General features: G+C 40.1%; 2 protein-coding genes and 1 long non-coding RNA gene across 6 annotated transcripts; 2 read left to right on the top strand and 1 right to left on the bottom strand.

The window, feature by feature from the left end:
* Nucleotides 1-704: 704 nt before the first annotated feature.
* On the bottom strand, nucleotides 705-2,365 carry LOC110805926 (uncharacterized). The gene is made up of 2 exons (XM_022011548.2): nucleotides 2,289-2,365; nucleotides 705-1,491 (listed from the first exon to the last, which is right to left on the bottom strand). The coding sequence occupies exons 1-2, from the start codon at nucleotides 2,363-2,365 to the stop codon at nucleotides 705-707; spliced, it is 864 nt and encodes a 287-aa protein (XP_021867240.2).
* Nucleotides 2,366-13,675: 11,310 nt separating this feature from the next.
* Nucleotides 13,676-15,449, top strand: LOC130472518 (uncharacterized). Of its 3 annotated transcripts, XR_008932996.1 has the most exons (4): nucleotides 13,676-13,914; nucleotides 14,021-14,174; nucleotides 14,388-14,590; nucleotides 15,116-15,449. It is a non-coding gene; the product is annotated as an uncharacterized lncRNA (long non-coding RNA). The 3 variants fall into 3 exon arrangements; XR_008932994.1 differs by having other exon boundaries at nucleotides 13,677-14,174; XR_008932995.1 differs by having other exon boundaries at nucleotides 13,679-14,174; nucleotides 15,129-15,449.
* A 2,183-nt stretch (nucleotides 15,450-17,632) lies between these two features.
* LOC130459493 (uncharacterized) lies at nucleotides 17,633-19,609 on the top strand. Of its 2 annotated transcripts, XR_008918907.1 has the most exons (3): nucleotides 17,633-17,915; nucleotides 17,997-18,345; nucleotides 19,082-19,609. XR_008918907.1 is itself a non-coding variant. In XM_056826889.1 (2 exons), the coding sequence occupies exons 1-2, from the start codon at nucleotides 18,118-18,120 to the stop codon at nucleotides 19,100-19,102; spliced, it is 249 nt and encodes an 82-aa protein (XP_056682867.1). In that variant the 5' UTR covers nucleotides 17,638-18,117; the 3' UTR covers nucleotides 19,103-19,609. The 2 variants fall into 2 exon arrangements, 1 of the variants encoding a protein (XP_056682867.1); XM_056826889.1 differs by having other exon boundaries at nucleotides 17,638-18,345.
* The last annotated feature ends 6,454 nt before the right edge of the window (nucleotides 19,610-26,063 follow it).

The following is a 26,063-nucleotide window of genomic DNA, read 5'->3' as shown; positions in this document are numbered from 1 at the left end:
AGGGTGCGGGCACAAGGCTAGGCTTGGCTTTTGTTTTCCGCCCCAAGGGCGCGCGCACAAGGCTGAGCATGGCTTTTGTTTTCCGCCCCAAGGGCGCGGGCACAAGGCTGGGCTTTGGCTTTTGTTTTCCGCCCCAAGGGCGTGTGCACAAGGCTGAGCTTGGCTTTTGTTTTCCGCCCCTAGGGCACGGGCACAAGGCTGGGCTTGGCTTTTGTTTTCCGCCCCAAGGGCGCGGGCACAAGGCTCGGGTTGGCTTTTGTTTTACGCCCCAAGGGCGTGCGCACAAGGCTGGGCTTGGCTTTTGTTTTCCGCCCCAAGGGCGCGGGCACAAGGCTGGGCTTGGCTTTTGTTTTCCTCCCCAAGGGCGTGGGCACAAGGCTGGGCTTGGCTTTTGTTTTCCGCCCCAAGGGCGCGGGCACAAGGCTGGGCTTTGTTTTTGTTTTCCGCCCCAAGGGCGCGCGCACAAGGCTCGGCTTGGCTTTTGTTTTCCACCCCAAGGGCGCGGGCACAAGGCTGGGCTTGGCTTTTGTTTTCCGCCCCAAGGGTGTGGCTGCTGTTATGACTCGGCGTGGCTGCTCTTTGTTAATCGGGCAAGAGGCGCCGATTTGGCGTGGCTGTTTTTTTTTTTTTTTTTTTGGTGTGGCTGATCTTCATCGCCGCGTAGGCGAGCGTGGCATGCCTAGAATTGGGCGGTTGGCTGATCTTCATCGCCCATGTTGCTTAACCTCGCTTGCCAGATCCTTCCATTTGGCTGTTGGTTTTGGGGGATTCTTCCTTAAGTAATTATTCAGCTTGCCCTTGTCAGCCAAGTGATCCAGTGTCTTTTTCAGCTCCCTACAGTTCTTTGTGGTGTGCCCGCACTCGTGGTGAAACTCACACCGAAGTGACTTGTCTCGCTTTGCTTCGGGCGTACGGATTGCAGGTGGCTTAGGGAGGATGTCTTTTCCTTTGAGATCAAGGTAAATCTCCCGCCTATTGCGGTTGTACCTCGGATCCTCACCATGGTCATCAACCACAACCGACTTTTTGAGGGAGGGCTGAGTTTGGTCGTGGCTGCCGTTTGGTCTTGGCTTTTGTTTTTGCCTTGTTCCACTCTCACCACCCCAATTGATCTTACAAATATCTGTGGCTTGAATGTGCATTTGGGCCTTCTCCATTGCTTCCTCGAGGTTGGACACCCCGGACTTGACCAATTCAAACTTGAAGTCATCTGGCTGAAGACCTGCCAAGAGGGCTGCGAACTTGGTTTCGTCCTTGAGATTGTGTATCTTTAGGACTTCTTCATTGAATCTCTTAATATAATTGCGAAGGGTCTCCGTCTCTCCCTGTCTGACTGCCATTAAGTTGACACTTGTCTTTTGGTGCCTCCGACCCGCCGCGAATTGACTGATGAAAACCTTTTCAAGCTCACTGTAGCTCTTGATGCTTCCCTTTGGTACGTGCTTGTTGAACCATATAAGGGCAAGACCCTTCAAGGTGGTTGGAAAGTACCTGCACCAAGTAGCTCCGCATCCAGTCTGAACGTTCATTTGAGCCGCATAGGCGGCTATGTGTTCTTCTGGATCCGTAGTTCCATCGAAAGGCTCGATGGTAGGGACCTTCACTTTGTCTCGGGGGGGGGTGTTCATTATTTCTTGGGAGAAGGGAGTGAGAGCCTCTTGCAATGATGAGGTATGTCTGTGCCTATCAGTTCTTGGTGGAGGGGAGTCCCATCTTCCTCTTGGGGGAGGTATGCCTACCTCTACTCTCTGGGAGAGGCGAGTATGTTCGCTCACGGCGTGGAGGGATCCTTCCTATTCTTGAGGGTGAGCGATGCCTTGGGCGATGAGAAGATGAATGAGCCCCTGGCTGTTGATCGAGGGGTGAAACCCTTGTCCTGGAGGAACGGCCTCTAGCCCGGCTAGAGGGTGAGTGACATCTCCTTATAGGAGAAGGTGAGTGCCTCCTGAGAGATGTCCTTCGAGAGCTGACCTCGATCGGTCCGACTTGTCTTGAAGGGGTGGGGTGGTCTCGTGCGGAGGCCGTAGTCTTAGCACTAGAGGGGGATAGACCTCGGGTGATCCTATCATCCTTGATGGCTTCTCTGGCTTGTTCGAGGCGCCTTCTGTGCAAGAGGTCTCGAGCATCAAGGTCTATCCTCTGTGCAGTTGTCGATCCTCAATTACCCGGCGTGCATCTTGGCTGGCCCTTGATTGGCGAGGGCGAGGCTGTGCCCCACCCCTGTCACCTAGCCTGTCTTTCACACTTCGAGGCTGTGCCCTGTGGATGGTATGAGATGTTGTGCTCACCTTTGAGCTGGTAGGGTGGTTTGGATGTTTCCTTGAAGGTCCTTCTCCCATTCCTTGGAGGTTGTGGATAGCCTCATTGACTTGAGCAGCCAAATACTCTAGATCCTTTCGGGTGACCAAGTTCTCAGGGTGACCTTCGACATGGGGCTGTTGATTCTCATGGTCCTAATCACCGTCGTGATCATCTCCGTTCCTCGAAGTAGGCATCAACACGTAATTGGGATGGGACTCTGATCGATGAGAGGAGGAGTGTTGCCTGGTTCGTCGAGTGTTAACCATGGCTTGTAGTTGACTTCCCACATACGGCGCCAACTGTTTCTGCGAAGAAAATGCTAAGTGTGAAAATAGGGGAAGCCTCTTCAACCAGGCTATCGTTTTCCTCCAATCGGTTGTGGTTTGTCCTACAAAAACGGTAAACGTAAACTGGCTCGGGGGGGTTCCCGAGAAAACCCTCTCCGACGCTCAAGTCAATCCTTGTAGAGAGAGAAAGTAGTGAGAGAGTCAGTGTGGAAATAATTGCATACCTGAGTAATGATTAGGTGAAGCATATTTATAGTAATGCAGGATGACATTATTAGTAAATATAGGCAAGTGTAGGGGTATGAAATCTTGGGCCTGTAGGGGCTGAGATATGGGCCCCTAACTTCTGGTCTGAGCCCATCAATAGGTTTGTGTTTGAGGGTATTTTCAGTAATTTCCCCTGAAAGGGTATTTTGGTAATTTGTGTAGAAAGTGGGTCCCACAGGGGGCCCGAACAGGGTGTTTGAGTTTGTGGAATGTTTATTTTGGTTTGATTTAAGCTGTGGGATTATCGTTTTTCATGGTGTTGAATTGTTGATCACGAGGGGGAGGGGAGTGATGTATGCCGGTTTATACCGCTACGGCGCTACCTAGAGGGTGTAGGAAGCCCTTTAACGCCCCTAAGTTGGAGGATGTACGGGACATCTATGCAAGTGGAGGGTACATCCACTACATTGAGGTTGAGGTGTTCAAGAAAGGAGATTATGCGTTGAAGTTATGGAGGTTGAAAGATTTTGATTCATGCGAGAGGAGTGGAACTTGGTGTATAATGTATCTCTTGTGGGTGCTGAAAAATATTTGGCTTGTGGTCTGAAGAAGACAGCGCCCAGGTCTCTTGTTTCATACATCCTTTCGAGGTTGATATCGTGTTCTTTGAGACGAGAGATCGCATCTTTTCATATAATTTCAATACTCGAAAGGTGGAGTTTTGTGCTAGCCTCTGTGGCCATAAGTATGTGATACCATTTGTGATACCGAGTTGGCCTACTTCACTTCCTACGCGCTTGTGTAAGTTGTCTATACAGCTCTTTCATAGTTTCTTTGTGCCCTAGTTAGTTTTGTGGTGTCACTTTGAATTATGTTGTGTGGTGCCGTATGATCTGTCCTAAACTAATTGTGGTTAATGATTTACTGAGGTTAGCTGCTATGATCTAGTCTTTCCAGTTAATTATTTCTCTCAAATTATCTGTTACAACATGCCCCAAGTAATTCGGTACAGTAGAGTCCTTAGTAGTCAAGTGATGTTGTTTGGCATTCAACTAGTACCAGTCGTCTAGTCCTAGGTCCGATGTTTTTGAGATGCCACTGATCATACATTGCAGCATTGCACTATGCTTTAACTAATTTGGCTGAAAGCTATGCTTTTAGACTCGCGCTATCGTTACCTCAAATCAAGTATTCTGTAAAAAAATGTTATTTGTTTTGTTTAAGTGTTGAACTTGTGCATCATGTGTCTTCTTCTGAAGAATTCTCTAAGAATCATGATATGTTTCATCTTGCCTGTGTGTCTTGTGCCTTGTCCTGTTTCTTTTCAAGTTAAACCAGTTCTGATTTCTGCTACTTTCTTCCTTGCAGTTTGCTTTCTTGATTTTCTTTCTTGTACTGTAATCAGTCAATCCCTCCATGGGTGTCTAAGTGGAGTATTTTCATTCCCCAAGTTCTTTCTTTGACTAACTTTTTTCCTTGAAATTGTAGCTTTATATAGATCAGAACTCTGGAGTATTCTATTTATTTGCAAATTCAGCACTTATAATATGAGTTTGACTCGGATGAATAAAATGAGACATTCGTAATTATATTGTATTCTCTCTATATAGATGTACATAATGGATGTTCCTGTTATGGATCGTTTCGTACCGTACATGTCGCGGTCTGTTCCTATGTTTGAGGAGCGGTTATGGCTGAGTAATGGAAGACTTGTTGGGAAAGGTCAAAGAGGTTAGCAAAGATCAAGCAAACGGTTGGAGGAGATCAAGGAATCGGTTGAGCAATTCAAGGAGCACTACTAGCACAACTCCCTCAACAAATGCCGCACCAAAGTCCTATAAAAAGATCACCACTCTACAATGAGAGGACACTTCCAATCTCCATCCGAAATACCCACAATGAAACCGTTGCTGTCTATTATCTACTCCCTACACATAAGTGCCTCGTATCTCCTACTAGCCTAACTGATGCCATCTTTCTATTAAACCCATTCATTCTCACTAGCCTATATTTCTTACACTACTAGGGCCTTACGCCATGTATCATCACTGTTACATCACCTTCTCCAAGGATCCATTATTATTTGCCCAACATATCTTATCCAACATTCTAACCTACTGCCGTAAATATAATAAGCTATCTTTGATGATCCATAATCCATCTAGGTCTACCCCTCGTATCTTCTATGTTACTCCATACGTATGTATTACTGCGAGATACACATTTACATATATGCAGATATCCGTTGTACTTATATTCAATGGGCTTTTTATGCCAGCAACATAGTAGATTGGTGGACTCATGGCCACCCGCGGTTTTTATCCCTTTCGGGTTTTCCGCGTCACCATCTCTTGTCTCGTCTCTCTTTATTTTCTGCCCTTTATTTCCTGTCATCTATTTGCTATATTTAATCTAGTCGTCTATGTCCCAACCAAAGGTCGTCCATACGAAATTTGGCATAAACAGTTTGGCGCCGTCTGTGGGGAGATGGCTAGATTTATCTTCAAACACATATCCACAAATATCCTCCCAAACACAATATTCGACCCACTTGGGCTCACCAATAAAGTTACCGCCAGGCGAGGGATTGTTGTCATACTGTGTCGCCACCATGAGATGGAATGACGTCAGGACACATGTCATCAACATGACAAGTGTCGTCGACGGGTCAGGTGTCGTCGACGGTCAGGTGTCGTCGACGGATCAGGTGTCGTCGACCGGTCAGGAGTCACCGACGGGTCAGGTGTCGTCGACGGTCAGGTGTCGTCGACGGTCAGGTGTCGTCGACGGGTCAGGTGTCGTCGAAGGTCAGGCGTCGTCGACGGGTCAGGTGTCGTCGACGGGTCAGGTGTCGTCGCCAGGCTCGTTAGTCGATGGAATATGGAATGACGTCAGGGTACATGTCGTCGCCAGATCAGGTGTCGACATCAGTAGGTGTCATCGCTAGAAGTGACGCGTCTGAGTGGTCGAATTCAACCTAGATGATGCATATCGTGACAACAACGGCACCAACGCTTGATGACATTGAAAATAGACGTCACGGACCATCATGCAGATGTCACCACAAACAAGATACAATATGAGCTGTCTCGTACCTTGATAAGATCTCGAGACGATTTGATCACTTGACGTCGCGAAAAGTATGGTATAAAACTCAACCCCAGTGATTTTGATTTAAGCTAATATTGTTTCTAGTCTTTGTTGTCACTAAAACAGATGCGAACACGTGACGTCATCCACCAATGACATGACATCAACATAGTTTCGTCCGACGTCACCTCCACATCAGTCGACGACGTCTCCAAAAACGAAGGCGACAAATGGAGATTCAACAACAAATTATCGGCAATACTAGATTTTGTGGCTAACTTCAGTCCAAGTATCAAATAGGAGAATTTGTAGTTGTCCTGAAGTCGCCACAGGGGAGCATATAGTATACTCTATCTGATTTAATTTTCATATAGTATACTTGATTTTCTTTTTATATAGTATACTTGGCTTGTTTTAATTTCCAAAAGCACTTTGAAATATATTCTATACGTTGTTATCCTACTTTTTGTACTAACATCGTCACCACTTGTCGTTTGATCATGTCGTGTCGCCAAGTATTGTCTTGTCTACAGGTATTGACGTGTCGCTTGGCTAGGTCATGAGTACATCAGGCGACCGACGTTAGAATGCAGGTGACAAGGTACTGTCTTGTCTATAGGTACTGACGTGTCGCTTGGCAAGGTCGTGAGTAAAGCAAGCGACCAACGTTAGAAGTGTTACACGAGGTCACGACACGACATGAGGTCACGACGATACAACATGACGCCACGACAGCAAGTCACGACAGCAGGACGCGACCATTCTGGTTACCCCTATGACGACAAGAAGTTTCTTGGCGTTAAACATGGTACGTAGAAGTAATTATCGAACATCTTTATTTTAACAATATATTTCTTCGTAAGTTCGCCAACAGATCGTTGATTGATACATGAATATCAATGGGGGCTAAAGGTACGAACATACTTTCGAAGTGAGTTATCTTTTATTTATAATATACACGTATTGTCGCTGCCACGTACATCGCAGATCGTGAGGGTCATCAACACAATCGAATGGTATGAGTGACTCAATTCATTTATTAGTGACGTCAAAATTTTATAAACTAACACCTCATATCCTATTGAAATTTTCTCATATATCATCCGTGATAACTATTTTTCATTTACTAACGACATGCCGCGACTATACGCGTTAGTATGTATATTAATGACAACAGATTACCTTGATCATGACGGTATGCCCCGACGCCACGAGATGGCAATGACCGATGACACGACGCCACCAGACTACCGAGAAAGCTAAGGAAATCGGAATGTCGAATGATCATCATCAATGACCATGATGACACATGAGACGTTTAGAGGTTGCATCATGTGGGCACGCATGTACGACGTCAAATATAAACGAACGTCATCATATCTGTGGCCGACTTCAGTCATGATATCTTCCTAAAGCCGCCACAGGGGGGCAAGATAGTACATACTCTCGTTCAGTTTAATATACTTGTTACAACTTTGAAATTTAACTGACGATGTGATACAATTTATTTTCATGATGATCTTGTCGTAAGATTTTGGTAACAGGTACGACGCTAAGACAAATGTACGAACATTGGGGGCTCAACCACTATCACATGTCGAAATAGGCGGATAAAGAGAAGTCATTGGGTTTCCCAAAGACGACAAGTGATAGGACGTCAACCGATTAACAAGAAAGGATCAACCAATAAGTCGACCAACGTTAGAATGGACAGTGTCAAGACCAGCGATGTGTCGACCTCATTCAACGTGACGGGACGACGCCAGATGTGACGACGGCGTTACAAGCGATGACAATGATCTCAGGAACGAAAACAAGATCGTCGACGAGAGGTGTCACGACATCAGGACAATGCTGCTGATTGTAGAATCGTCATCAAGGGACAGTCAGCGACACGACGTAATTTCGTTACACGAGCCCATATTAAGTAATATCTAACACTTACTTCGTGCGTTAATTAATTTATTTCATTTTTCACTACACTGCGATTAAAGTTCAATTTCAGTTTTTGTTATCTGTCGCATTGAATATATCTTTCCAAACGCAATTATATTGTATTCGTATTTCATCTCACTTGTTTGAAAAGCAACGCTAACATCGCATCAAGCGAACGTCCACCTCTACCTTTTGTATTTTCTACAGATCACTTGTTGACCACGTCACCAACGGCAACAGCAACGAACGACATCAACGAACGACGCTATCAACTACAAGCGACGACGTCTCCATGGTCATGACCCTTAAACTTATTGGATCCCAACGACGACATGTCGCTTCTAAGCGCGACCACTACAGACAACGCCGGTGCTATTTATGTGCACGTAACTTCGTTTTCCGAGTACCTCACAGGTGACATCTATTCCACAACGAACAACAGAGACAGCGTAAACAACATTTTAAGCTAACGACGTGTATGCACCCTCGACGCTTGTCCAAACGCCTAACCAATCGCCAAATACAAAACAGAGAAACACACATCTTTCCCCCTCAACACTGACGAAAAACAAAGCCGACCCAGAATGCTCATGTCCTACTTAAACTATTGTTCTGAATATCCCATAGGCTAAAGTCTCCTTCCATAGATTGCGCCATCCAAACATCTTATCCCTTGTCCTCGTGTTATAGGAAACCTCACAACCCTTCGACTCTTCTTGACATTCGTCATAAGGTTGCTTCGAACCATCCACTTCATTCACCTGTAACTTCAACTCAGTCGTATGCTACCTATCCTCACATGACATTGCAACCATCTAAAACGATTCAACCATACGCACACTCGACGCAACTTCCTTCTCTAAATTCTTCGCAAGACTACGAACAAATGAAGAGGCTTATATCGCCTTCATACGATAGATGTCGCACAACAGTGACAATAGAGGCACGCCTGTAAACATCAGACAACAGACTAAGATACAATAGTTGGCCATGACGCCTGTAAACATCAGACGACAGATTAATATACGACGGTTGGCCATGATGCATGTGAGCATAAGACGACAGACTAAGATACAACCGTTGGTCATGACGCCTATAAACATCAGACGACAAACTAGGATACAACAGTTGGCCATGACGCCTGTAAACATCAGAAGACAGACTAAGATGCAAGAGTTGGTCATGACGCCTGTAAACATCAAACGACAGACTAAGGTACAACAGTTGGCCGTGACGCCCGCAAATATCAAACGACGGACGAAGATACAAAAGTTGGCCATGACGCTAGATACCTAACTAACAGTATGTCTCAACGTGTTTTCGCACAGCTTTTTAAGAACTACACTCTATTGTCTTACGCTCGTTAAGAGAAACGATTCTTTCACAAGATGCCAGGTTTACATCTAATTAAGCTGAGGACACCAACGTCAACATGAAGACACCAATATACGCATGACGACATCAAGTGTTGTCAGAAATCATGGGTAACACCAAGTGGCGACGTCATTGATCAAGGTTAAGTACGGAAGACGACGGACAAGTCAAAGATAGTGACAGATTAGCATCGACAGCAAATGAACGTGGTGACAGACTTTGAAGATTATTTTCCTAACTTCCGGCTCGCTACAGTTAGGAAAATGGGGGCTATTGTTATGGATCGTTTCGTACCGTACATGTCGCGGTCTGTTCCTATGTTTGAGGAGCGGTTATGGCTGAGTCATGGAAGACTTGTTGGGAAAGGTCAAAGAGGTTAGCAAAGATCAAGCAAACGGTTGGAGGAGATCAAGGAATCGGTTGAGCAATTCAAGGAGCACTACTAGCACAACTCCCTCAACAAATGCCGCACCAAAGTCCTATAAAAAGATCACCACTCTACAATGAGAGGACACTTCCAATCTCCATCCGAAATACCCACAATGAAACCGTTGCTGTCTATTATCTACTCCCTACACATAAGTGCCTCGTATCTCCTACTAGCCTAACTGATGCCATCTTTCTATTAAACCCATTCATTCTCACTAGCCTATATTTCTTACACTACTAGGGCCTTACGCCATGTATCATCACTGTTACATCACCTTCTCCAAGGATCCATTATTATTTGCCCAACATATCTTATCCAACATTCTAACCTACTGCCGTAAATATAATAAGCTATCTTTGATGATCCATAATCCATCTAGGTCTACCCCTCGTATCTTCTATGTTACTCCATACGTATGTATTACTGCGAGATACACATTTACATATATGCAGATATCCGTTGTACTTATATTCAATGGGCTTTTTATGCCAGCAACATAGTAGATTGGTGGACTCATGGCCACCCGCGGTTTTTATCCCTTTCGGGTTTTCCGCGTCACCATCTCTTGTCTCGTCTCTCTTTATTTTCTGCCCTTTATTTCCTGTCATCTATTTGCTATATTTAATCTAGTCGTCTATGTCCCAACCAAAGGTCGTCCATACGAAATTTGGCATAAACAGTTCCTTCCCTTTTGAATTGGGGGTTTCTTTTCATGGTGAAAATAACGGTATGGCATATAAAATCTATACAGATGTACATAACTAATAGGATTTGATTGGATTAATCTGTTTTTGATGGTTTGGAAAATCATGTATTTCCCTTTCCTTAGGACTTGTGCTCTCGGTTTGATGGCTGATTTGATGTCTATTCAGGCTGATTGTTGATATTTACTTGGTATTTGATTATTAATCGTTGCTAGCTTCCCAAATCCTAACAACCTAGGCATTGGATTATTGCTTTTGATGAGTAGATGTCAGGGTCAGTTTTAGCAAGTCTTCTGCATGCTTAAGTATTGCAACAGATTTTAAAGAGTTACTATAGGCAGTGAGGGTTAGGTTCTTGAACTGTTTCATTTCTAGCTAGTTGTTGGTTGCTATAAATATATGGCTCAATATTCTTTGAAAGTTAAAACTTGTTTCTTTTCTTTTTCATTTCACCTTTTCTTTTCTCTTTTTCTGTTAAGATGTAGGACACTTTTTATCTACCATCTCCTATCTGATTATAGAGAATGCTCTTGTTTGCCTACATGAACCTTTAATTTTATACACTTGAGAAAGCGTACTGTGCACTTAAACACTATGGGGGTGTTTTGTTAGGAGAGGTTTGAGAGAAAAAATAGCTTTTTGGAGTGAATTAGAGGTTTGACTTTTAGAAAAAGCTAATTGGAAGTGTTTGGTTAGAAGAGGTTTGGAGAGAGAATTTTGGGTAAAAATGCTAATTTTGAAAAAGCTCAGTATATGAGCTTTTTGCAATTAAAGGTTTGAGAAAGTGGATGAAAATGATTATTTTGTCCTACTATTGCCTATAATTACAATACTATCAACCTTGGCACCCTACATTATTTTTCCCCTAAAAACATTATTCACACTTCCTTTTTAATTTCACCCTATTTACTAGACTCGTTTTTTTTAATAAATTTATATTAGTACTTTGAAACAATTGAAAGTTGTTGCAATCATGCTTAAAATATCATTAATAATATTTCTATTTTTGCAAATAATATATTATTAAAGAAAATTAAATAAGAATAATTTTTTTTTTAAAAAAATAAGTTTGTTTTATTTAATCAATGTTTATTAAAAAAATAAAGAGAAAACAATTAACACAATAAACTATTTGTCTAATATTAATAAGAAACAAAATATATCAATGTCCTTAATGGCCATTTTACATATTAAACAGCTAACAACTATCAGCTAATTTACCAAACACTTTTACACAAACAACTAGTCAAACCAGCTAATACAAACAGCTATTCAAACCAGCTATCAGCTAACAACTAACAACTCTTAACCATACACTGCACGGCCTTAGTGTTTTTCTTCCACTAGTAGAAAAATATTTATTTGCTGCTATGCGTTAGTGGCGTTAATTCAAAAACGCCTCTAACTAAATGATAAAATGGAGGAATCAGGTGAAGGAGCATTCATTGGCGGCGTTAGTTTTAATTATAACGCCTCGAATCGGTGTTAATTTTTAGTTAGCGGCGTCTTCATGTATAACGCTGCAGTGTTCTAGCTCCCAATGCAGGAACAAAATTTCACCCCGCGCATAATTCTTTGTTTAGGTTCTCGTCATTTCATAAAACCTCCTCCCTAAACTGGGTCTGACTCTGAACTCTTTCTTCACCAGTGAGTCTCGCCGGAAAAATGAAGCTTGAGATTCATCTCCACCGTCATTGTCTGGCCTTCGAACTCATATCCACCGTCGTCGTTCTTACTAAAGGTAAATTATGCTTCCACTCGTCTCTCCTCCTCCTTGCCATTTTTTCCGTTCAATTACTATATTCCCCTTGTTTCAGTCTCTCAATTTTACATGAATATGTTTGAATTATCGAATTATTTCTCTCTTGCTCTCCCCTCTCCTCTCTCCTGCTGAAACTGTAAAACCCTAATTATCAATTTCAAATTTTCGCTTAAAAACCTTAAAAATCCTTCGAATTTGAGGTCAGGTAATTTCGTGTGTCTAATTTATTATGAAAATTTGATTTTTAGGTCAGGTGCTTGGAAGAAAGAGGACCTCAAATTTGAGAGAAACACGAGTTTTATTCCAGTAAGACATACTTTTACTTGCTAAAACATGAGTTTTACTTTAATTGTCTATTTATATTTTCTGGGTTTGGTTTGAAATGAGTGCAGAAATCAGGGAGGTTGTTGCAACATCAAGTGCTATAATATAATTCAGAAGGTGAATTTTTAAATTGAAGTTATTAATTTTTGTTGTTCTGATAATTAACTTGAGTGAGTTGTTATGGTATCGTTATTTTGTTTCAACTTTCATTATCTCTTGCTGTTGGATCTTTTCAATACACTAAATTATGGTGATTTAGCAAGTACTTAGTTCTACTTTAGGTGATTAAAATTAAACAATCAAATGATTGAGAAAATTTGGACTTATACAACTTTTTCTTGTACGACTACTGATTATGGTGATATAAAGTCTAAAGAATGTCTGTACATACTGTAGTATATTAAGTTTTGATATTGTAGTGGTAGTGTTGGACACTGTTGTTTGATTGTTATTGTTGAGGAACATATGAGTTATATTACACGGTTATATTGTTCATTGTTTCTCTTTGGAACTAGACGTCGGCAATACAAGAGTATAGAGTAATACACTTAGCTTAAATCTGAGGTTTCAATCCCCTTGTTTTATAAATGTATCTTGGCGGTGCTTAAATTTTTAGTATCTTTACCAGGAAGGGGAAAAAGTGTCTTGTGGTAGGTGATAAGTCTTGCTACTTCGTTGAATCTTAGCCCAGAAACACACCTGACTAATCAATTTTCAGAAGGCGACAAAGGGTGTGTCCCTCATCTCTCTGTGTAAAGTAGGTCGCAGTTCAGATAGTTGAGTCTGCTCTTTAGCTAGAAGTCTTATTGTGGAAGAAGTTTATTAGAACCTATCTTTATTTATTGTTGGAGGTTGCTAAATTTTGATTGCATATGTAGGAGTATCATACTAGCTCACTGTAGGACAAAAGAACTCAATTACCAGCTTTTCTGGTTTAGTTTTGAGCAGCATATTGTAGAGATTTGAAGAAATTAAACAACTCCTGAAATAGATTGGCATTTGTTGCTTCTGATGTATTGTGATGTTGATGTCTGATGTATTGTTGCTTCTACTATACTGTGTTGTTGCTATCTGTTGTTGTTGTTGTTATACTATGCTGTTATTATGAGATGTTATTGCTGCTATGCACAATCTGTTGTTGATGTTGTTGTTGTTCTAAGTTGTAGCATCTGCTGTTATGCACAAGTTATTGCTGGTATAGATTTAGATAACTTTTACACTTCTTTTCGTATTATTTATCTACTATGTTTCAGCTAGGAGACCGTGGTTGATAAGAAACAAGTGATATTTGAAAATTAGGTGGCCCGAACCACTTCTTTTTCCTTAAGTTTCCTACTTTGAGTATAGAGCGTTCTTGCTTACAGGCACTCACCTCTACACAACATTAGGAGACAATGGGAGCTATCATCTGATCGAACTGCACAGTACCCATCTACCATGTTATTGCCAGCTGACCATGATGATCGTGTGGTGCCTTTGCACTCACTTAAATAGTTGGCTGTGTGTTCTCTGAAACTGCTGCAGTGCATGCTTTTTCTTGTCACTAAGTGATACCATGCCGCACACGCCTTTCCTTTCCTAAAATATGTACTGTATTATATTGCAGACATTGCAACATGTTCCTTGCACAAGCTTGGAGAATAGCCCTCAAAAGAATCCAATTATTGATAGAACTAAGTTTAAGGCTGGTCATGGAGCAGGACGCCCAACTCAAAAGATGGTTGGTACCCTATAATGCGAGTTCGTGTTGAAAACATCAGGTATAATCAGGTTAACTTTGGTATACTTAGAAAACTAATGCAGCAAAAATGAATATCTACCTTTTATCTAGTGTAGATTCTAGTTGTAGATTGCAGATGTAATTTCTATGCTGGTATATGTGATGAAAGACAAATTAAGGAGCTTGGTTAATGGGTTTTTAGATTTGAGTTAAGGTAACAACAGTCCTAACAGGTGATCTGATTGTGATCCAGGAAGGCTTGAACATAACAGCAACGAAAGATTGGACAAACTTCAGACTGTAAGCTTCAGTGGAGTGTAGTGTGGCCCAGAATGATGATCTTGATGGTAAATAGAGTTTTAATCTCGCAATGCTGCAGGGTACTTACTTAATTACCTAAGGTGGAATATGCATCAAGTCTGACAGACAAATAGGGAGGGCAGCAGACAAAACTTGGTTAGTACAACTTTAATTCTGTATGCTTAAATCAAGTTTAATTTTGTATGATTTTTCATGATTTTTTTTGGTTGACATTCAAATCCTGATTTGATCTTTCTTTTCCTAATATTCTAGAGGTTTACCTCTATTTAACTCCCACTATCCAGAAACTGTGAAATATGTTGTTGAGTTCCATATTAGTTCCATTTTATGATAATAATTGTCTTTGTAATTAACTTAATAACCTTTTTCCCCCTTCTTGTCTCTGTAATTAGTTACCTATACCACACACACACCCCCCCCCCCCTCTCCCTCTAAATATAAATATCATTATAGAAGAGAATCCTGACAACTTCCTAATCACCATGGGAAGAAGTATGGCATTCTGTTGATCATCATGTGACCTGACAACTTCCTAATCCTGATAGCTTATTGTTCACTCATTTTTACCACATCCCTTTTCTCTAAGCTCCTTCACTTCTTCGTACTCATTTAGATGATTTAAAGTTTATTGTATGTGTCAACTTATTTTATGATATATAGATTATTTTGTTAGGTTTGCACGTCACTAAGTGGAGAGCGTTTCACCAATGAGCAAATTGATGAAATACGAGACAAATGGGAATCATACTTCACCGAACATTGTGTGTAAATAACCTTTCATCGATCTCTTTTTGTGGATGTTTCCTGCTATTGAAGTCATATATAATTGCCTTATTATATTTTTGGTGCAAAATTGTAACGTACGAAGTGTAAAAGACATGGTTACGTTCGACTTCAAACGTAACTATTTAGTTGGTTTATTTTTGTAAACATATGATGGTGGTATTATATGTAAAAATCAAAGTTTATTGGAAGTTATTGGTGGTTGATGATACTTTTGGACATTGTATAAATGTGGCGTGAGTACAGGTTCTACATTTTTTGGCTTATTGAATATAGAAAATAAATTATTTTATAAAACAAAATTACACATTATTCGCGGCATTTTAACTCCTGAAATTTTACAAAGTTTGAGGCGTTTAGGTACAAAACGCCGCCTAACAATACTATTAATTTGAGGCGTTTTTCTACGTATACGCCGCAAATGAATCATTAATTAGAGGCGTTTTTTAACGCCGCAAATCAATCCTATTCATTTGCTGCCACTCTATTTGCTGCTACGCCAAAAACGCCGCAAATGAATATAAAAGTGACGCCTCAAATGAATGTTTTTCTACTAGTGTTCATAAATTTGCATTCCCACCTAATATGTACGACTTCTGAAATGGTAATGGTAATTTATAAAGAAAAAAAGATAATTTTGAGTGAACTAGCATTACCAGGGGAATGGATATTGATTTTCCTTACAAATTCAATCTCATTCACACCATCTATGACCGGCTACCAAACGGGCCGTTAGTTCACCACATTACTTTTCCATTGTTATTTTTGCGGAATGTTCATTACTGATTCGTTCAGTTCAGAACAAGTACATCTGTCCTAACCCTGAATATACGCTTGCATATCTTAACAAATTGGAGTTAGTATTTGTAAATTTTTCTGATACGATGATAGTGTTGATATGAAAATTTAGGTTATTGCTGTATGTTTGTCTCTGAATATTAAGATGTTTGTTTTCAGGGTATGGATCTGTGTGTTATGCATAATGATATCTCCTTCAACACACAGATCCATACCCTAAAAACATACATCTTAATATTCACAGACAAACATACAACAATAACCTAAATTTTCATATCAACACTATCATCATATTAGAATTTACAAATACTAACTCCAATTTTTTAAGATATGCAAGCGTATATTCAGGGTCAGGACATATGTACTTGTTCCGAATTGAACGAATGAGTAATAAACATTCCTTACAAGATGCAAAAATAACAGTGGAAAAGTGTGTTGAACTAACGACCTGTTTTGTAGTCGGCCATAGATGGTGTGAATGAGAACGAATTTGTAAGGAAAATCAATATCCATAATCATGGTAATGCTAGTTCACTCAAAATTATCTCTTTTTCTATACAAATTTCCATTACCATTTGTGGAGTCGTAGTGTCATACATATTAGGTGGGAAGGCAAATTTATGAAAAAAAACACCACCACTCATCCATTTTTTTTTTTAAATCTGGTTGAACCCTGTTTGGTTAGGAGTTTGTTAGCTGATAATTGGTTTGAATACCTGTTAGCGATTAGCTATTTGTATTAGTTGGTTTGACTAGCTGGTTGAATTAGCTGTTTATGTAAAAGTGTTTGGTAAATTAGCTGATAGTTGTTAGCTGTTTATGTAAAAGTGTTTGGTAAATTAGCTGATAGTTGTTAGCTGTTTAATATGTAAAATGACCATTAAGGACATTGACATACTTTGTTTCTTATTAATATTAGTCTTATAATCTGTGTTATTACATTTAAACCTGAAATAACATGTAAAAAATATAATATAAATGCGATGCGTGCGAATATAAGAAACATATAAGTTAGATAGAGCTGAACGCATATAAATAGATTGATTAAAATGTGAAGAATTTATTTAAGGGGTTAGATTGATTAAAATTATTCTTTGGGCTTTTCCTATTGGGTAGGTTGTCATTATATCATTTATTCTAAAATTGTGGAGGGTATTTTAGTAATCCAAGGGGGACACCAAAAGTGAATTTACTAAAATAACCTCACATCTTCACTTATATAATAGAGAAGATTAGACAAATAGTTTATTGTGTTAATTGTTTTCTCTTTATTTTTTAATAAACATTGATTAAATAAAACAAATTAAAAAAATATATATTCTTAATTTAATTTTATTTAATAATGCAAACATAGAAATATTACTAATGATATTTCAAACATGATTGTTGCAATAGCTTTCAGTTGCTTCAAATTACTAATATAAAATTTATTACAACAAAAAACGGGTATAGTAAATAGGGTGAAATTAAAAAGGAAGTGTGAATAATGGTTTTAGGAGAAAAATAATATAGGGTACCAAGGTTGATAGTATTGTAATTATAGGCAATAGTAGGACAAATAGTCATTTCCATTCACTTTCTCAAACCTTTGATTTGTAAAAGGCTCATATATTGAGACTTTTCAAAATTAGCTTTTTTATCCCAAAATTCTCTTCCAAGCCTCTTATAACCAAACACTTCCAATTAGCTTTTTCTAAAAGTCAAATCTCTAATTCACTCCAAAAAGCTATTTTCTCTCAAACTTCTCCTAACCAAACACCCCCTATGTAAATCACTAAATCCTAAGGTCTGTATGAATTCTAGTTTTCCCTGACTTAGATATGGCACATGTGTTATGTCATTTCAAGATATGTTGTCCCCTACTCTCCACTTTCCCCTGGTTTGTTGCTCTTTTCCCTTTTAATTTTGCCCAATTATTGCTGAAGTCCTCAAGCTTTATAAATCATGGTGGCTTTCGCAGATGCTGCTCATGTGAAAGAAAAGGGCAATGAATATTTCAAAAACAAGAAATTTGATGATAAAATGCTTACTCCAGAAGCATTTCTCTGTCACGCAATGCTTTCGCATATGCAAACAAGGCAATGGCATACCTCAAGGTCGGTAGATACCATGAGGCCGAGGATGACTGTACTGAAGCCTTGAACTTAGATGGTGAGTATGTTAAAGTATATGGACGCAGAGCAATAGCCAGAAAAGAACTTGGTAATCTTGAAGGATCCATGCAGGATATAGAGGTTTCCTTGAAGTTAGAGCCAAAGAACAAAGAAATGAAGAAGCAACATGATGAAATCAAGTCCTTGCTTGAGAAGGTAAGGACTTCTCTACATTTATTTCATACCAGATTGCTCTTTAGTGATCATGGTTTTGTGCTAGTTTAATGAACTAGAAACTCGGGATTTAGATTTGAAGTAAGAATATTAAGATTTGGGCTGATGAAAGAGAATTATAGAAGTATCATTTACAGTTAAGTATTTGTGTGATTTGACACCACTCCCAAGCTGGCAAACTAGGCAATAACCAATAATATTCAGCATATCTTTTCTCTCTACTCTCCCCTCTACATGTGCAGATAGACCCACGGTTTTCCCTCTTTCTCTTCTAACTGGTTCCCCCAACTTTCTCAAGCTGTGCATAACAGAATTACCAAGTCAATTTTCAATGTACCCCTTTCATATACCCGATGCATTACAGCCATCATTCCAGGTTTGCCTGTTAATCATTGAATAATATCTGTATTCTACACCCTTTTTCTAGCTAGATTTAGGGGTTATTTGGTGGACTTGTTAAGCTGGAGTCATATCTGATTCTAGATTCCTCCATCAGGAGGGTGAAAATTTGGCAAGTCATGCACATTCTGGTTGGTGTCAAGGTTTATTTTGTTTACAAGTTATGACTCGTATGAGCCACACATTCATTGTAACTACATTAAGAAGGGGCTTAATGGGGGATTAATCTTTGTCCCTCCCAAATCCCAATAGGTTGAGTGTTTTTCTTCATTTCGTTAATTGACCCATAACTTTGTTTTTGTCCTTCTATCCTTGGCAGGATTCCTGTATGGGGACATGAGAATGGTCATGGAGGTTCTTCTTGAGGTGTGCATATGGTGTCTAAGGTACCCTAGTTGATTTCTGTGGCGAAAGAGGTGCAACGTAGCGGCTTTATGTTGCTTCCACTTCTCTTTTGAAAAGAAACCCTGTTCAGCTTAATCCTTTAGCTTATCTAATGTGCCTCTCAATATCTGTTTGAGTTGTTGTCAGTCCAGTTAATATAATGTTACAACTTAGACTAGCATGGTGATGACTTGCATATTTCGAGAGTGCAACAGTTTTCAGCTAATATGGTTGCATAACTAGAACTCGTGTATGGATTGTTAGTATCTCAAAAGCTGAAATTACCACTTCGCCAGCTTAAAGCTGTCATCTAATGTTTGCTATTCTGTTCTTCTCATCCATTACGTTCTGTTTCCTTCATCTCGGCTGGGCAGATGCTGCTCGAATGCTTAATCTTGGTCTTTGAAATTGACTTTATTGCTATTTAGCTGGTTGTTAGTAGCATGTGGTTTTTCTCTCTCAATGCTGTTAGGTTATGATACATATGACAATTCATAAATCATGCGGAAAAACCATTTAGCCAGGAATACATATTATTTACACATAATCATATAGCATAGTTTAGATGCATACTCTTTGTTGCGTGCCTTCCCTAGCTGCGCCCGAACCGAACAAGAACAAGTCTTTAGGACTCCAAGTGTCGTCCCTCCGTAGATAGTCCACAGCACGTCCGGATCCGCCTTAAGATTGACCAACTAGAATCGCCCTTAAGGTACTAAAAATTTCGGCACTTTTGAGCAAGGAATGTGTCTGAATTTTTCTTCAAAAACTCACTTTGAATACTTGAAAAACTTATTATAAATTGTGAACCCAGGCCACATATTTATAGGGGTATGGAAAGAGAATTGGAATCCTATTAGGATACGAATTAATTAAATTAGAATCATAATAAAACTCTTATTTAATTAATTTATCAAATAGAATTAGGAATTTAATCATTAAACGAATCCTGTACGTTTTAGGTTTCGTATGTGAACACAAACACCCACGCACGCACAGCAGCCCACGAGGGGCGCCATGCGCGCGCGCGCACAGCCCGAGCGTCGCAGCCCACGATTGCCGCAGCCTTGGGCGCGCGCTGGGCCTGCCTTGCGGTGGGCCTGGCGCAGCCTTGGGCTGGCGTGTTGTGGCGCGCGTTTCCCTTGCTGGACGTGGGCCTGGCTTCGTGCTGGGTCTTCGTCTAGCAAGCTCGTCCGATGCTAATTCGTACGACGCGCTTCCGATTAATTTTCCGATTCCGGAATTCATTTCCGATACGAACAATATTTAACATTTCCGATTCCGGAATTAATTTCCGTTTCGAACAAATATTTAATATTTCCGTTTCCGGAATTATTTTCCGATTCCGATAATATTTCCGATTCAGACAATATTTCCGTTTCCGGCAATATTTCCGATTCCGGCAATATTTCTATTTTCGATAATATTTCCCGATACGTACCATGTTTCCGTTTCCGGCAACATCTACGACTTGGATAATATTTATATTTCCGATACGATCCATATTTCCGTTTCCGGCAATATCATCGTTTCCGGAGTATTCATTTCTTGCCTGTGACGATCTCAGCTCCCACTGAAACCAAGATCCGTCGATTCCGAATATCCATAGATGGAGTATTTAATGCCATTAAATACTTGATCCGTTTACGTACTATTTGTGTGACCCTACAGGTTCAGTCAAGAGTAAGCTGTGGATTAATATCATTAATTCCACTTGAACTGAAGCGGCCTCTAGCTAGGCATTCAGCTCACTTGATCTCACTGAATTATTAACTTGTTAATTAATACTGAACCGCATATATTAGACTTATCATTGAATGCATACTTGGACCAAGGGCATTATTTCCTTCAGTCTCCCACTTGTCCTTAGGGACAAGTGTGCACTTCCTAATTCCTTTGTCGCTCGATGCTTGCTCTTGAACATAAGGTAAGAGTTGTCATCCTTATTATGTCCAGAGGTGTTCCTCGGTTTCAGAGTTCAACTGATCAAATAAACAGATAATCATAGCCTATGATTCATCCGAGCACGGCCATGCATTTCACAGTTTCTAGCTCTCCGAGTGGCCTTGTACAACTTTTAAGCATCTCATCCCGATTTTTGGGAGGACAATCCCAATCTTGCGATCTTGAGATTAGACTTCGTTTGATAGGTGATTACCTGAGCGTTGCCTTTATAGCCTCCTTTTACGGTGCGACGGTTGGTCAACATCAAAGTAACCAGTTCTCAAACAAGTAATCTCAAATCACTCAGGTATTGAGGATTTAGTGTCTAATAATTTTAATGAAATTTACTTATGACAGATTTTCATCTCTTACAGTAAAGTTTCATAGGTCTTGTCCGATACTAGTCTTCCCAAAGTAAGTATCTATGCAAATGATTATGACATTGCCATGTCCACATAGTTCAAGAAACAGAACTACTAGTCATCTTGCATTCTAATCGTTTAACGTTTTCTATGCGTCCAATTTTATAGAAAACTCCGACTAGGGACCATTTTCAACCTTTGACATTCAAGTTCACTTGATAGACATTTCTTAGTCACAAGACTGGTCCTGACAGTCTATCTTGAATATATCGTCAAATTGAAGGGACTCATCATTTAATAAACCACAAATTAAATGGAAAAATGAATTCTTTTCATTTATTGTGAATGATTAACCAATAATGTTTTACAAAGATTTAAACTCTAAAACTTTAAAACATTAAACAGAGACATCAAAGCCATTCTCCAATATGCTTGATTCCCATAGCTGCAGTGTGCGAGTTGTGCTTCGCCTGCGGCAGAGGTTTAGTCAATGGATCTGATATGTTGTCATCAGTTCCAATTTTGCTTATCTCGACTTCTTTTCTTTCAACGAACTCTCGTAGAAGGTGAAATCTACGAAGTACATGCTTGACTCTCTGGTGGTGTCTAGGCTCCTTTGCCTGTGCAATAGCTCCGTTATTATCATAATACAGGGCTATTGGTCCTTTAATGGAGGGGACTACACCAAGTTCACCTATGAACTTCCTTAGCCATATAGCTTCCTTTGCTGCTTCATGTGCAGCAATGTACTCCGCTTCAGTTGTAGAATCTGCAATGGTGCTTTGCTTAGCACTTTTCCAGCTTACTGCTCCTCCGTTGAGGCAGAAGACAAACCCAGACTGTGATCTGAAATCATCTTTGTCGGTTTGGAAACTTGCGTCCGTATAGCCTTTAACAATTAATTCATCATCTCCACCATAGACCAGGAAGTCATCTTTGTGCCTTTTCAGGTACTTCAGAATATTCTTGGCAGCAGTCCAATGCGCCTCTCCTGGGTCTGACTGGTATCTGCTCGTAGCACTGAGTTCATACGCAACATCCGGACGTGTACATATCATAGCATACATTATTGAACCAATCAATGATGCATATGGAATCCCATTCATTCGTCTACGCTCATCAAGTGTTTTTGGGCACTGAGTCTTGCTTAGAGTCATTCCATGAGACATGGGTAGGTAGCCTCGCTTGGAGTCCGCCATCTTGAACCTATCAAGCACCTTATTGATATAAGTGCTTTGACTAAGTCCAATCATCTTTTTAGATCTATCTCTGTAAATCTTGATGCCCAATATGTACTGTGCTTCTCCTAGATCTTTCATCGAAAAACATTTCCCAAGCCAAATCTTGACAGAGTTCAACATAGGAATGTCATTTCCGATAAGTAATATGTCGTCGACATATAATACCAGGAAAGCAATTTTGCTCCCACTGACCTTCTTGTAAACACAAGATTCGTCTGCGTTTTTGATGAAACCAAAGTCACTGACTGCTTCATCAAAACGTATATTCCAGCTCCTGGATGCCTGCTTCAATCCGTAGATTGACTTCTTTAGCTTGCATACCTTTTTAGCATTCTTTGGATCCTCAAAACCTTCAGGCTGTGTCATAAACACAGTTTCTGTTAAAACGCCGTTTAAGAAAGCAGTTTTGACATCCATCTGCCATATTTCGTAATCGTAATATGCAGCGATTGCTAACATTATCCGAATAGACTTTAGCATTGCAACTGGTGAAAAGGTTTCATCGTAGTCCACACCGTGGACTTGCCTGTAACCTTTTGCAACCAATCTAGCTTTGAAAACTTCAAGTTTCCCATCCTTGTCCTTTTTCAGTTTGAAAACCCATTTGCTTCCAATGGCTTGGTAGCCATCTGGCAAATCGACCAAATCCCATACTTGGTTTTCAGACATGGAGTCTAATTCAGATTGCATGGCTTCTTGCCATTGCTTGGAGCTAGGGCTCGTCATAGCTTGTTTGTAAGTCGCAGGTTCATCACTTTCAAGTAATAGAACGTCGTAGCTCTCGTTCGTCAAAATACCTAAGTACCTTTGCGATCTATATCTTTGCGATCTACGCGGGGTAACATTTCTAGATTGACCATGATTCTCACCAGATTCTTCTAAAGATCTCTGAGTTTCATCCTGAATGTCATCTTGAGCATTCTCTAGAGTTTGTTGTTCGACTCGAATTTCTTCGAGGTCTACTTTTCTCCCACTTGTCATTTTGGAAATGTGATCTTTCTCCAAAAAGACACCATCTCGAGCAACAAACACCTTGTTCTCAAATGTATTGTAGAAGTAATACCCCTTTGTTTCCTTTGGATAGCCCACAAGGATACATTTGTCAGATTTTGGATGAAGTTTGTCTGAAATTAATCGTTTGACGTATACTTCACATCCCCAAATCTTAAGAAAAGACACATTTGGAGGCTTTCCAAACCATAATTCATATGGAGTCTTTTCGACAGCTTTAGACGGAGCTCTATTTGTAGTGAGTGCAGCTGTATTTAGTGCATGTCCCCAAAATTCTAATGGAAGTTTGGCCTGACCCATCATTGACCTGACCATGTCTAGCAAGGTTCTGTTCCTCCGTTCTGACACACCGTTCCATTGTGGTGTTCCTGGAGGAGTCAATTCTGATAGAATTCCACATTCTTTCAGATGGTCATCAAATTCATAGCTCAGATATTCACCGCCTCTATCAGACCGCAGTGCCTTAATCTTCTTGCCTAATTGATTCTCTACTTCACTCTGAAATTCCTTGAATTTGTCAAAGGATTCAGACTTATGCTTCATTAGGTAGACATAACCATATCTACTGAAGTCATCAGTGAAAGTGATAAAGTAGCTGAAACCACCTCTAGCATTTGTACTCATTGGTCCACATACATCTGTATGGATTAAACCCAATAGCTCATTTGCTCTTTCTCCAACTTTAGAGAAAGGTTGCTTTGTCATTTTGCCAAGTAAACATGATTCGCATTTACCATAATCCTCTAAGTCAAATGGTTCTAGAATTCCTTCTTTTTGAAGTCTTTCTAAGCGTTTCAAGTTTATATGGCCTAATCGACAATGCCACAGATAGGTGAGATCTGAATCATCCTTTTTGGCCTTTTTGGTATTTATGTTATATACTTGTTTGTCGTGATCTAATAAATAAAGTCCATTGACTAATCTAGCAGATCCATAAAACATCTCTTTAAAATAAAACGAACAACTATTGTCTTTTATTAAAAGGGAAAATCCCTTAGCATCTAAGCAAGAAACTGAAATGATGTTTTTAGTAAGACTTGGAACATGGAAACATTCTTCCAGTTCAAAAACTAGCCCGGAGGGCAACGACAAATAGTAAGTTCCTACAGCTAATGCAGCAATCCGTGCTCCATTTCCCACTCGTAGGTCGACTTCACCCTTGCTTAACTTTCTACTTCTTCTTAGTCCCTGTGGATTGGAACATAAGTGTGAGCCACAACCTGTATCTAATACCCAAGAAGTTGAATTAGCAAGTATACAGTCTATAACGAAAATACCTGAAGATGGAACGACTGTTCCGTTCTTCTGATCTTCCTTTAGCTTCAAGCAATCTCTCTTCCAATGCCCCTTCTTCTTGCAGTAGAAGCATTCGGATTCAGAAGTGGGTTGACTGACCTTCCTCTTTACAGATTTGGCGCCAGTTTGCTTAGTTGGGCTGGCCTTGTTGCCACCTTTCTTAGCATTCCTCTTCTTTCCAGATTTCTTGAACTTGCCCCCACGCACCATAAGCACATCCTGCTTATCACTTTTGAGCGTCTTTTCAGCGGTATTCAACATACCGTGAAGCTCAGTGAGCGTTTTGTCCAGACTATTCATACTGTAGTTCAGTTTGAACTGATCATACCCGCTATGAAGAGAATGGAGGATGGTGTCTATAGCCATTTCCTGAGAAAATTGCTGATCCAGCCGACTCATATTCTCAATGAGTCCAATCATTTTGAGAACATGTGGACTTACGGGCTCGCCTTTCTTAAGCTTGGTCTCAAGAATTTGCCTATGAGTCTCGAATCTTTCGACTCGAGCCAGATCTTGGAACATGTTCTTCAACTCACTGATGATTGTGAAAGCATCTGAGTTGATGAACGTTTTCTGCAGATCCGCACTCATGGTGGCGAGCATTAGACATTTCACATCCTTGTTGGCATCAATCCAACGATTGAGGGCTGCCTGAGTGACCCCGTCGCCTGCGGCTTCGGGCATCGCCTCTTCTAGGACATACTCCTTTTCTTCCTGCATAAGAACTATTTGCAAGTTCTTTTGCCAGTCAAGGAAGTTCTTCCCGTTCAACTTCTCCTTTTCGAGAATTGATCGAATGTTGAATGAATTGTTGTTTTCCATATTTAAAACTACAATTGAAAAGAATAAACAAATAAATAACCATTCACAGTTTCTCTTAATAAACTTAAATTCTAGCATACATGCATAATTCAATGTTTATTAAGCATTTTATTCAAGTTATGTGTTCCGGCAGGTGTGAATAAAATGATTCCAAGATCCTAAAATCATTGAAGAACTAAGCACAGTTTGTCGACTTAATCCTAAAACATCTTAGGTAAGCAAAAGCCTTTTGCTAATAGTC

The sequence above is a fragment of the Spinacia oleracea genome, chromosome 4 (genome assembly GCF_020520425.1).
Source record: "Spinacia oleracea cultivar Varoflay chromosome 4, BTI_SOV_V1, whole genome shotgun sequence".
NCBI classification, from domain to species: domain Eukaryota; kingdom Viridiplantae; phylum Streptophyta; class Magnoliopsida; order Caryophyllales; family Amaranthaceae; genus Spinacia; species Spinacia oleracea.
Note: the sequence above shows the minus strand (reverse complement) of the source record. Positions and strands in the feature narration are given on the sequence as shown.

Excerpts from the sequence above, each read along its gene's own strand:
- LOC130459493 (XM_056826889.1), top strand. The coding sequence starts at position 18,118 with ATGGCATACCTCAAGGTCGGTAGATACCATGAGGCCGAGGATGACTGT. Across the intron at positions 18,346-19,081 it reads TCAAGTCCTTGCTTGAGAAG|GATTCCTGTATGGGGACATG; the intron begins GTAAGGACTTCT and ends TATCCTTGGCAG.
- LOC110805926 (XM_022011548.2), bottom strand. The coding sequence starts at position 2,365 with ATGAGGCTATCCACAACCTCCAAGGAATGGGAGAAGGACCTTCAAGGA. Across the intron at positions 1,492-2,288 it reads ACCACCCTACCAGCTCAAAG|GTACTTTCCAACCACCTTGA; the intron begins GTGAGCACAACA and ends TACTTGGTGCAG.